The following is a 12,461-nucleotide window of genomic DNA, read 5'->3' as shown; positions in this document are numbered from 1 at the left end:
TATATATATATATATATATAGATATATATATATGAGAGAGAGAGCTTAGATATCTATCTATCTATATCTCTCACAAGCATTGATCAGCTATAACTTTATGACCACTGAGAGGTAAAGTGAATAACATTGATTATCTCACTACAATGGCACCTGGAAGTGGGGGGAAATATTAGGCAGCAAGTGAACATTTTATCCTTGAAGTTTATGTGTTGTAAGCAGAAAAAAAATGGACAAGTGTAAAGATTTGAGTGACTTTGACAAGAGCCGAATTGTGATGGTTAGATGACTGAGGGAGAGCAACTCCAAAACTGCAGCTCTTGTGGGATGTTCCCAGTAAGAAGTGGACAGGTGAACTGGCAACAGGGTCATGGGTGGCCAAGGCTCATTGATGCACACGGGGGAGCAAAGGCTGGCCTGTGTAGTCCAGTCCAATAGTAGAGCTACTGTAGCTCAAATTACTGAAACAGTTCATGCCGGTTCTGATAGAAAGGTAGGTGTGTGTGTGTCCTGGGGAAAAGATGGCACCAGGATACAGTTTGGGGAGAAGGCAAGCCAGCAGAGGCAATGTTCTGCAGGGAAAACGTTGGGTCCTGCCATTCATGTGGATGTTACTTTGACACGTACCATCTACCTAAACATTGTTGCTGACCAAGAGTACACCCCTTCGTGGAAAATGTGTTCCCTGGTGGCAGTGGCCTCTTTCAGCAGGATAATGCGCCCTGAAACAGTTTCCACAATGGTTTCAGGTGCACAACGAGTTTGAGGTGTTGCCTTGGCCTCCAAATTCTCCAGGTCTCAATCCAATCACACATCTGTGGGATGTGCTGGGAAAACAAGTCCCATTCATGGAGGCAACTTGCAGGACTTAAAGGATCAGCTACTGACCGCTTCATGCCAGATACCACAGCATGCCTTCAGAGGTCTAGTTTAGTTCATTCCTCGACAGGTATGGGCTGCTTTGGAGGCAAAAGGGGGACCTACTCATTATTATGTGGGTGGTCATAATGTTATGGCTGATCGGTGTATCTCTATATATTCCAGCATGCTAAAGTGCTAAAAAAAATATTCTTAACTCCAGTTCCTAGAGTTCTGTTTTTAATTAAAGTCATTTTTTTGTTTATATAAAACTATTCCGTATTCTGCATGGATTGTAAATGTCACAGTGGTCTGTTTCATCCTCCAATCTACCTCTCACTTTGGAAAATGTTGCTCAAGGACAAATCCACAAAAAAGGAATATTTTATTGGGTTGATTAATCCTCTAGATTATTAAAGCTCTTAAGGATCACCAAAGTTCCTAGCTCCATCCCCATATTACCTATGGCAGGGTCCCTATCTACTGATGTATTCTCCTGAAAATGAACCTATAAACAGTTTTACACTGTAGACAGTACATAGTTACATAGTTAGTCAGGTTGAAAAAAGACACACGTCCATCGAGTTCAACCTATAGAGATATGAAAGAAAAAAAGCCTAAACAGAAAGCTATGCCCACAATTACCCAATGTTGATCCAGAGGAAGGCAAAAAACCCCCTATAAAGCATGGTTCAATTTGCTCCAACAGGGGAAACAATTCCTTCCTGATCCCATAAGGCAATCGGATATTCCCTGGATCAACAATCAACTCCACCCATAACACCTCAGCACCATAACACTCACCATCAATAAAGTCCTCTTTCACATTCACTTCTCATATAGAGTATAGAGACAAACCCCGCCACCTTTTGGTGTTACCCAGTCTCAAGGAAAGAGAGCACAGTCAGGAATATTGACAGCCCAATCATGTGAAGCACCAAGCCAAGATTCGGCAATACAAATTATATAATTGTTCTCCTCATGCACCAAGATGTACTATTATCTCCAATGTTTGTTTGCAACATGGGAATCTGCTTATCCAGTTTGATTTCCCTTCCCCTGTTCCAACCTCCATTATATGACCCCTGTTTGACATATCTGCCCCATTATATTCCATCTATCCCTCCCCCTCAATCCTAGTTTAAATACTCCTCCAACCCTCCCATGAACCTCTCTCCCAGCACAGCAGCCCCCCTTCCGTTTAGGCGCAGACCATCTTTAGCATATAGGTTGCACCCCAATGAAAAGTCCGCCCAGTGCTCCAGAAACCCAAAGCCTTCCCTCTTACACCGGGTCTTCAGCCATGCGTTTAGTTATCGAAGCTCCCGCTGTCTGTCCTGCGTTGCGCATGGCACAGGAAGTATTCCTGAGAATATTACCTTGGAGGTCCTTCCCTTCAGCTAGCACCCGAGGTCTTTAAATTGATTTTTAAGGATCCTCCCATCTTCTATGTATACTGTCATTGGTCCCACCATGGACCAAGACAGCTGGGTCATGCCCAGCCCCTCCCAGTAATTTGTCCACCCGTTCCACCACATGGCAAAGGTTGAGGCGATCTGAGCGACTAACTATTCTATCAGTCCTCCCCTATTACCACAACCTGTCTAGGCCTTCCTGCATTGCTCTCAGCTCTCCTGGCTGTTAGGGGCAGCAGTGACATCTAGAGCTGCCAACCCGGAGTCAGCCACCCACACATCTTCACCCAACTTAGCTAATTTGTTTGGGTGCACAAACACAGGGCTGGCCTTCCTCTTCTGTGAGCCCCTGCCACTCCCTCTAGCTACAGTAACCCAGCTTCCAACCTGATCTTCCTCACTAACCCCTCCACCATCCACATCAACCCCATTAACTGCCTGCTCAGTGATCAGCAGACTCCTCTCAAGGTTGTCAAATCTCCTCAGTGTTGCAATTCGCTCTTACAGATCTCAAATGTGAACTTCAAAGAGTGCAACCTGCTCACATCTGTCACAGCGGTTGTCACCCTGGAGCTGTGGCTTCATTTGTGTATACATATGGCACGGGCACGGTGTGCACTGAACAAACCCTTCAACCATACATCATCCCAGTTACAATGTTTATATAATTGATATGAAAATAAAGATAGTACTTACAGTTCAAACTTCAATTGTTTAAACGCCACTTGGATCAAAGCCCTGTGTGAGCAAGCTCAATGTGAGTGGGGCACTTGCTTATATTACACCTGCTTAATGAGAGACACCTGGGATCAATTAACCCCTCCCCCTAACCAGAGAGCTGCAAACCTGAGGAGAAAAAAAAAAAAGGATCAGTTCAAAAAAATGACAGAAAAGGAAAAAGTGTTTTTAACCTTAAGTTACACATAAAAAAGAATAAAAAAATGTTTTAAAGTCCCCACCCATACATACACGCGTCGGGGGCACATACGTGCAAAAAAGACGATTGCGCCCATTACGCCGCACATGTTACATATCGCCGCGAATGTCAGAGTGAGAGCAATAGTTCTAGGGCCATCAATCACTGTTAGCACTAAACTGATGAGCGGTAAAAGCTTTTAAAGTGTCGCCTATGGCCAATTTTGGGTATGGTAGTTTTCCGCGATTTCACGGGTGCGCGCAATTTTAAAGCTTGACATGTTTGGTGTCTATTTACCCGACGTGACCCCGCCTTTTATATTTTACCAAAAATATGGGTAATAATAAATGTTTCCTAACATAATGTTAAAAAAAACTATTTTTTTCAAAATTTTCTGTAATTTTTCCTAATTATAATAAAAAATAAAACCCCCAGTGGTGATTAAATGCCACCAAAGGAAAGCTCTATATGTCCCCAAAAAATGGTATAAAATTCATTTCAGTACAGCGTTGCGTGACGTAATAAACGTCAGTCAAAGGACTGCAGCGCTGAACACTGAAAAATGGCCTGGCCTGTCAGACAGACACTTCCTGTCCTAGGGTGACAATGCTCATTCACCCTAGGAAAGGAAGTTTGTTAGAACTACAGAACTCCCTTCAAAACATGGTTGTTTTTTTTTTGTGTTGTAGTTCAAACACACTTGCTGATGACATTTTTTCCAGTGCACAGAATAGCACCGGTTAAACGTGTATTTTATTGCACCTTTCAAACAGATATACCGTTATGAGTTTTGTTATATTAAACAACCAACAATCGTAAATAAGAGGTCATTGTTGGAGTCAGCGCTTACATTCATTGTCACAGGTCGGCGAGAACTATGAGGTGAGTGGAAATCACTCATCTCATAGTTCTCCTTTAATGATCTGCTTCCTCCCTCACATGACTGTGTGGTGCTGGCCATTGCCCCTCAGGCCTGAGAGCTGCATCCCGGGAGGAAGGTGCTTGGTAGGGATGCACCGATACCAGTCCCGATACTTTTCAGATACCAGTGCAGATACCACTTCAGATACCAGCGCCGATACCAGTACCGATACTTGGCATTTTCATTAGAACTACCAGGGTTGCAGCGGTTGCAGCTGGGACCTGGCTCTGGCGCTCCACCTCTGTCCTGAAATCATTAGTCTGTATTGTTTTACAAAAACTGTCACATGACAATAAACAAAAAAGTATAAGTACTTGTACCTGCGAGTACTTGGGCAAGTATCAGTATTTGTAAAACTGGTATCGGTGCATCCCTTTATATATGTTTATAAAAACAAAATGATACATTAAAACAGAGATGTACAAATCCCAGGAGCTCCGTGTGCTCCTTACAAATGACAGCGGCCTCCTAACTTTTACATTTTTCTCTGGCCTAGTCTTGGAGCTGGAAAAGTATCTGTACTTGTACCGAGTACGGTACTTGGTATCGGAACATCCCTAGTGTGAAGGTCAGATACTGTCCCATACCAGGAAGAAGCAGATATTTTACAGGTCTTCTACAAGGAATGAAGCATTGGGGGGGCAGAACAAAAACCCTGAACAGGCAATGTGACAAAGTCTCTTAAAAAGATAGATCATCTCCTATTTTCAGGGTTATTCCACTACCACTTCTCCGTTCTGTGCCTTGGAGTGAACCCCCCAGCGGGCCAACGTAGGTCCTCAGGGGTAGTGGTGATGAGGCCTACGCGGTGGTTGTAAGATGTGGATCATTTACATTATGTATGGCGGAGGATACATTGGACATTTTGAAGACCAAGGTCTGCATGTTGTGTATGCTCGATTTGTTATTTGTATGCTCTGAAAAGTTGTTTCTATGAAACCCTTAATAAAAACTATTTCTGTTAAAAAAAAGATTGATCATCAAACACCCTTTTAACTCAAGCAAAGGGGCATATCCGGGAACACGGGTGCCGAGGGCTTGCTTTTAGAGAAACAAAAAATGAAACTTTACTTACTTAACACGGCCAAGGCTTGCATCCCTCTGTGCTGGAAAAGTGTATCTCCGCCATCAGTGGGGATGTGGCTCCGCAAGGTAGATGAAATTCGGGTGATGGAGGAACTTACTGCAACGCTACACCACACTGACCGGGCATTCCGGAAGACATGGTTCTATTGGCTAGAGTTCCTCTACTCCGAGGAAATTGGTATGTTGATGGTGGAATAACTCCTATACCACATATGAGCATCGGATACTTCAACATCCCATGGACATGATTAGCCTTACTGAACCACCTGTCATATCTGAGATGAGTTAGGACATGACCGCAATTCCTGAGCGGGTCCCCGTTAGACCCTCGCCTTGACCCCCATGCACGCATCCTATGACCTCAACTTACCTCATACCTGCCGCCTTTACCCCCCCTCCGGTATTCCAGATCTCTATCTCTCTTCCTCTCCTCCTTAGTCTTCTACCTACCAAACAATACTAACGCAACCGGCGAATGTTCAGCGGATGGCCACGGTGGGTAGACAGATGGATGGGGTCAACCTGGCTGTGTGCCGAAAGGACACAGACTATTTGACCCCCTCCTCCCCCCTGACACAATGAGACTGTGAGTCGGATGCAACACGTGTACCTTATTAGTATATTACATGAGAGACTCGGTTGTAATGTTGCGTAGAGAACGACATGTTATACGCCTGACTATACTAATATGTAAAACTGCATATCCTTCTGTGCTGCCTTCTGTTTTTGGCTTTCACTGTTTATAATATGAAAATGCAAAATAAAGAATTAAAAAAAAAAAAAAATGAAATTTGGGGGGGCCATTTAGCGTTGTAACAAGGTGCACTGGCCCTAAAATAGGCTCTTGTATGTTTCTAAATGCTACAATACAGCATCAGTATCCTCCATTACAGATAAAGGTATTGCCTTGGAAGGTGGCCACTGAGCTTTACATTGCTCTTTTCCCAGATTACCAGAGACCACGAGAGTGTATCCTCCTGATGTGCTGCTCTTTGAGGGCATTTTGGCTTTCTACAACCAAGAGATCCGAAACATGTTTCACCTTAAGCTGTTTGTGGACACAGACTCTGACGTCAGGCTCTCCCGCAGAGGTGAGAATCTTTTGTTTATATGGTTTTTATACCCTGCTATAGTATCTGTTATACTAAGGCCTCAATGACAAATACAGACCAGCATTCAGTGCAGTATGCGTGTTTGCTTGTCTGGCTGGATTGCTGTTTCAGGCCGGGTTCACACCATTTTCCGGACCAGACCTGGAACATAGTGCATTGCGTTTTTACTGCGTTTTTGCCACGATTGTTTTTTGTGTGTGCGTAAAATGGTCTTAAAGGTGCGTTCCATGCGTTTTTGATGCATTCCAGACAAAATAGGACAAGCAGTATTGGTCTGGTCTGGAACGGACTGCGCTGGTGGGAACAGAGACCAGAAATAGCATGGGGATACATTGGGATGCATTTTGGGTCCGGAAACAGTAACCCATCTATTCAACAATTAACTCCTTGTACTCTAAGGCTGGGTTCACACCTATGCGTATCGAATATGCGCGATTTGCGGATACAAACGCGCGTTTCTGAGGGCTACTAGGCTGTATCCCAATGGAAACGCGCAACAAAAACGGCCCAAAGATTACAGACCACTGCCTGTTCAAATGAAGCGGGCCACCTTAACACAGTCCACCTGCCCGCCCCTCTGTTGTTCTCCTTAAACTGGCTTTGACATGAATGAGGATAACTGAACTGCTGTCACACCAGACTGGCTAATTTTAATATTTTTTTTAATTAAATTTTCAATAGATAGGAAAGACCGACCTTAGCTCGAAGTACATGATGTGTGGATTGATTACACTTTTTGTGGTCTATAAATAAAGGTAGTTTGTTCATGTTTTACTGACAGTTTTACGTGATATGAAAAGGGGACGAGACCTGGAGCAGATTCTCACCCAGTACACCACCTTTGTGAAGCCAGCATTCGAAGAGTTTTCTCTACCGGTAATGGTGTCCAGTTGTTGTTTGCTGTGTTGTCTACTCTTTCCAATACTTCACCTTCTTTAGTCTGCCTATATAATGCTGCACTTGTCAGGAGCAGGGCTGAATGTACAAAAAAACGACTCGCCTGGCGCCCAAAACTGCATGTCCCGGGCGTCGGGCGATAGGGATTCGCTCCTATTGGGGAGAAAAATGTGATCTGTACGCGTTCATAACTGACCCTTTGAGCACAGCAGGGGCAGAAGTCACTGCTCAGACTCGGTTATGTGTGTAAATATTAGCTTGAGTTTTCCAGACAGGGATTTTTTTGCAACAGAGCAGCTAAGAGTAGAGCGGTAAAGAGGAGCCCAGAGCTCGACCTGCTCACTAGACGTGTGACTATAAAACCATCAGGCTTTGTGTACACAGGCATTGTTGTCAAATGCTTGCTTTTGAATGCAGTGGCACTCAAGGTGCATGTATATGAATGCAGTGGCACTCAAGGTGCATGTATATGAATGCAGTGGCACTCAAGGTGCATGTATATGAATGCAGATCACAGCAAAAGGCTGGATTGCGACATACGGTGCCTTTACCCCAGACACAACTCAATAGGACATTCTGCGTTCAGTGAAAAGCAACACAAACGTCAAATGCAGCCTAAGAACATTACACCATGAAGGTAGATGGGGATCTGTCGACTGCATTTAATGTGCATGTCAAACGCAGGAAAGAAAAAATTTCTGTGTACAAAAGCCCCAAAACAGAAGTATATACGACAATCATTTACATTGTTTTTAAGCTTCTCATGTTGCTTCTCTTTAGACAAAGAAGTATGCAGATGTGATTATACCACGTGGAGTGGACAACATGGGTGAGTTACTTCATCTGGTCTAGAGATTATTCTGAAACCTGTCCATAGAGGCATTACAATGTTTTATTTCCATTCATTCCATACTTTGTTGCTTCGCGGTGCGGCTGATCTTCTTTTGAAGCCTCTTTGATTAATGAACTAAATTTTTTAAATGAGTGTTTCTAAAGCTATAATGTGTTTTTAGTGAATCGTCCTGATAATCATTACAATTAAAATATGTGTGATACAAAGCATGACAAATGGCTTTCCCCCATAGTTCTAGCGTCCTCCCGTCACCCTAGGCTCAGTATACCTATACTGAGACGCCGCAGCTGAAACGGATCCCGACAATTGTCTGGATCCGCACAGCTGCGTGACTGACAGCTGGCTCTGCCTATCTAGAGGCAGAGCCAGCTGTACCCGTCCCCTCCCGTTCCGCCAGTCAGCGCTGGAGGATCGGACGGGGGAGGGGGGAATCCAGCCCCTCCCCTGTCACGGCAGAGAGCCGTGACAGGATCGAGAAGTGAGCGAACGGCGGTATGTGTTCTCTCACCTCCCGATCTACTGAGCCGACCACTCTCATTGTCACAGGTCGGCTAGAACTATGAGGTGAGTGAGAAGCCCTCACCTCATAGTTCTCCTTTAGCTCTCATTATTTTTTGTTTGAAAACATGACATTCACGGAAGTCCCGATCGTTATTTAACATGCTTGTTAAGGCTCCAACTGAAGAGTTAGGGATTTGTTATTTTTGTGTTCGACGTTATTTTAGCAACTGAAACGTTATTTTTACGTCTTGAATCGTAGAATTAACGTTTCGAGTGTTAAAATACGTTTGACTGATGCATTCCAGGACCAGAAGGGGGGGAGGAGAAGAGTGCCTACAAATGACGTGGTTTCAACAGACTCCACTGTTGTATGTAAACAACTTTATTACAACTGTTGAAGGTTACATGTTACAACCACATTCCGTGTAGCCATCACCTCTGTGAGACAATTGTCTAGACTGGCACCCTTATCCTGCAAGTAACCTTTTGCATAGGGACAATGTAGTGTCTTTGCATCTTGCCTAAGGTAGTCTCTGCCTTTCATCCTTACCAGGAGTTTGTTCTTCTGTCCCTTAGTCCTGCTCGAGTTCAATCAAAGGAAATGTCCCTCCATTGCCTGGATGTAGTTCAGGTTGGGAGATTCCACTGCTTCCTTCTGAAAGATTGATTCCCATTTTGCCATCCTGGATGGTCCCCATAAGGGCGCACCAGCCTCTCGTTCCACCATTTCTAGATGGCTCATACAGACTATTAATCAAGCTTATGATCTTAAGGATCAGACTCCACCCTCTCCTGTCAAGGTGCACACCACTAGATCTGTAAGTGCTTCTTGGGCCATTCAGCATCAAACATCTATTTCCCAGATTTGCAAGGCTGCCACCTGGACACTCGTACTCTACCAGGTGGATACTCGGGCCTTGTGTAGTGCCAGCTTTAAGAGTAAGGTCTTTCAGGCAGCTCTTTGACTTGCAGGCAACCCCAGTTTTGTTGTTCTTTCTACTTGGGCATGTTAACATTTGTTAGCTGTGTTGCCCACCCTCAGGTGGACTGCTTTTTGACGTCTGGAAAATGATCGTCTTTCTGTATTTCTTATTGGAAGAGAAAGTAGGATTTTTGTATTCGCTGTAAAATGCTTTTCTTTTTCCATTGAGAGACACCAGTCCACCCCTTTGTTTATGATCATTGTTCCTGCTCTTGGTCCTGCTTTGCTACAAAACTGGGGCGTGCTGGTACTGGGAGGGGTTATCCTGGGCTGGTCTACGGTTTTCTTCTCGTTTCCCAGTGTGCATTCCTCCTGTAGGTGGTAATTTAACTCAAAAGTGAATGACTTCCTGTGTCCCTCAATGGACTCCAAGTAAAGGCTTTTACTGTGAGTAGAAAAATACTAATATATTGCAGCTTACCAGACCTTAGATATGTTGGCTGCATCAGTTTTCTTTTTCTTCCAGACCATTTCCCTTTATTTTTACTTGGACCTGCTAGTAACACTTCCTTTCATAGGATGACAATGCTCACTGACATATCTGTATCTGTTGAGGAATATCTTTTGTCTCTCTTGGGCAGGTATTGTGTTGGGTCTACAGATCACCTCTCCCACTCCTCTTCCTTATAACAAGAAGGATGTATTTTGCAGTCCCCAGAGATTATTATTATTATTATACAGTATTTATATAGCGCCAACAGTTTGCACAGCGCTTTACAATATAAGAGATAGCGGGGAACGATACTGATTTGCCAGCAGAGGCAGTAAATAGAAGTTCGCTGTTAGGGTTCATGTAGGGGTGATTGGGCTCCCCTTAATATCTAGAAGGAAGAGAAATGAAATCGTCTCTGGCCTAGCTGAGGCTAAGGCCTCATTCACACTAGAAATGACCGGCATGTACAGCTCCGTGCACGTCCGTACCGGGCGGCTCCCGGGAAGGACAGGTGCTGCGTGTGATTACGCAGCCCCATAGAAAAGCCCCATTAGTACGCGTAGTCCCATAGAGAAGGACGTGGACTGCGTACTAATCACACGCAGCACCTGTCCTTCCCGGGAGCTGACCGATACGGCCGTGCACGCACCACGGAGCTGTACGTGCCAGCCGTTTCGCGTGTGAATGAGGTCTTAAACCAGCAAAGGTCTGAGGGGTGTATAGCTTTACCTGGGAGGGCAAGGGAGGCCAAATGTTCCCAAGCATGTTAAAGGAAACCTGTCCTAAGAGAAATGGACTCCGTTTTCTACCACAGCCATAATTGTTATGGTGGGTTAGAGGTAGTGAACCAGCAATAGCAGCTGTGAGCTTTACGAAAATGACAGCCGACTCTACTGACTGTTGTATAAGTGATCTTTCCCGACTCCTGATCACTTCTAAATGTTAAGGTGCCCATACACCTGCCGATTATCGTACAATAATCGCGGGTGATTCCGCGATCGTACGGTAATCGGCAGGTGTATGGAAGGTGTGCGACTGTTTCTACTGTACGGTCGCACGTCTTTTGTCCTCCGAGCACGCTTGAAAACCTGCCGAAAATCGTACGATTTTCGGCGAGTTAGTGGAATGCTCGGAAGACAAATGCCGCAAGCGCACACTGCCCCGCTCAGCATTGGAATCATCAGAAGCCTTCCCCTCAGCGGGGAGGGCTTGCGATGATCGCAAGTACGATCTGCCCGTCCAAGATGGGCAGATCCTACGAGATTTTAATTACCTTACAACCATCGCATAACGAAAGTCGTGCGATGGTTGTAAGGTGTATGGCCAGCTTTAGAGTGATTTTTTTTTTTTTGTAGCTGGCCCAGCAATGAAAGGGTTAAGAAAGTAATTGTATGGTTCTCTGGGGCCTAAAATCATTCCAAGTGACTCTATGTTGTTCCAAAAGCTTGAATACAAACAACCAGGCAACCAGAATTTTCAAACATAGTTCAGCAGTGACACCATTATGTATTATCTCAGTACAGGTTTTCTTTTCATTGTCATCCTTTCCTGAGAGAAACACGGAGGCTGCCAGTGCTGGCTTCTGGTCATTCTTCATTCATCCTTTGTGTTGAGTCACTAACCCGGAACAAGTTATGGATAAGGAGCTCTGACTATAAACTGATTCACTGATCTGCGTACCTGCATTGGGTCAGTGACAAAGTAATAATGCCGAAAGATCAGCATACGAGTAAGGCAACTAACAGGTGGACAAAACTAGAATATTCCTCGAAGGAAAAAGGTTTACTTCAAGTCTCTTAGCCAGTTGATCTGCTGAGTAGCACGGAGATCCAAGTTCCTAAATTGCACAGAGGATTGCGGATCCGATCTGAAAATGCTGTATGAGGTTTACCTGTAATGTGTCCGATTACTCAGCAAATCCCCTCATCTCTGTAGTGGAAGGATGCACGCCATAAATGACTTCACGTCTCTTCTTTCCACAGTCGCCATAAACCTGATCGTGCAGCATATCCAAGATATCCTGAATGAAGACATCTGTAAGTGGCAGCGGGGCTCCTTGAACGGACGATCGCACAAGAGGACCTTCCCGGGCCAGGGGGAGCCTGGAACAGTGCTGATGCCGGGGAAGCGCACTCACCTGGAGTCGAGCAGTCGGCCACACTAAGCGGCTCTCTTCACAGCAGGGTTTGTCAGTGAGCTCATGGTCCGTGGAGCTGCAGACCACTTATGTTGTCAAGACCTGAGTACTCTCTGTTGGGCTATACATCAGCTATGAGGTATAGCGGACAGAGCTGAGGCTTTTGAGGCCATTCTCATTTTATAGGGCGATTATAGAGCATTCTTTCTTTTCTTTGGATACCAGCTGTTTTCAAGGTTCTTAAAGTGAGCATCTTGGTGTTACCCGCGGCTGGAGCCATTTTATAGAATGAGCCTAGGAACCTCACTGAAGCATGACAAGGAATTTCTCTATTCCGGGTCAAATGATACAC

At 44.8% G+C, this 12,461-nt stretch overlaps 1 protein-coding gene across 3 annotated transcripts in view; it reads left to right on the top strand.

Moving 5' to 3' along the window:
• Nucleotides 1-12,186, top strand: part of UCK1 (uridine-cytidine kinase 1) — a 24,668-nt gene extending 12,482 nt beyond the window's left edge. Inside the window, exons 4-7 of one of the 3 annotated variants that reach the window (XM_018565324.1) lie at nucleotides 6,212-6,285; nucleotides 7,088-7,182; nucleotides 7,984-8,032; nucleotides 11,955-12,186. In XM_018565324.1, coding sequence (XP_018420826.1) covers nucleotides 6,212-6,285; nucleotides 7,088-7,182; nucleotides 7,984-8,032; nucleotides 11,955-12,136 — 400 coding nt within the window. In that variant the 3' untranslated portion in view covers nucleotides 12,137-12,186. Of the gene's footprint in view, nucleotides 1-6,142; nucleotides 6,286-7,087; nucleotides 7,183-7,983; nucleotides 8,033-11,954 lie in introns of all 3 variants that reach the window. The other 2 variants (XM_018565323.1, XM_018565325.1) reach the window with 2 other exon arrangements.
• Nucleotides 12,187-12,461: the final 275 nt, after the last annotated feature.

The sequence above is a fragment of the Nanorana parkeri genome, unplaced genomic scaffold (genome assembly GCF_000935625.1).
Source record: "Nanorana parkeri isolate BGI_ZX_2015 unplaced genomic scaffold, ASM93562v1 scaffold834, whole genome shotgun sequence".
In the NCBI taxonomy this organism is placed as follows: domain Eukaryota; kingdom Metazoa; phylum Chordata; class Amphibia; order Anura; family Dicroglossidae; genus Nanorana; species Nanorana parkeri.
The sequence above is the reverse complement of the archived record's forward strand: the minus strand, read 5'-3'. Positions and strand labels throughout refer to the sequence as shown.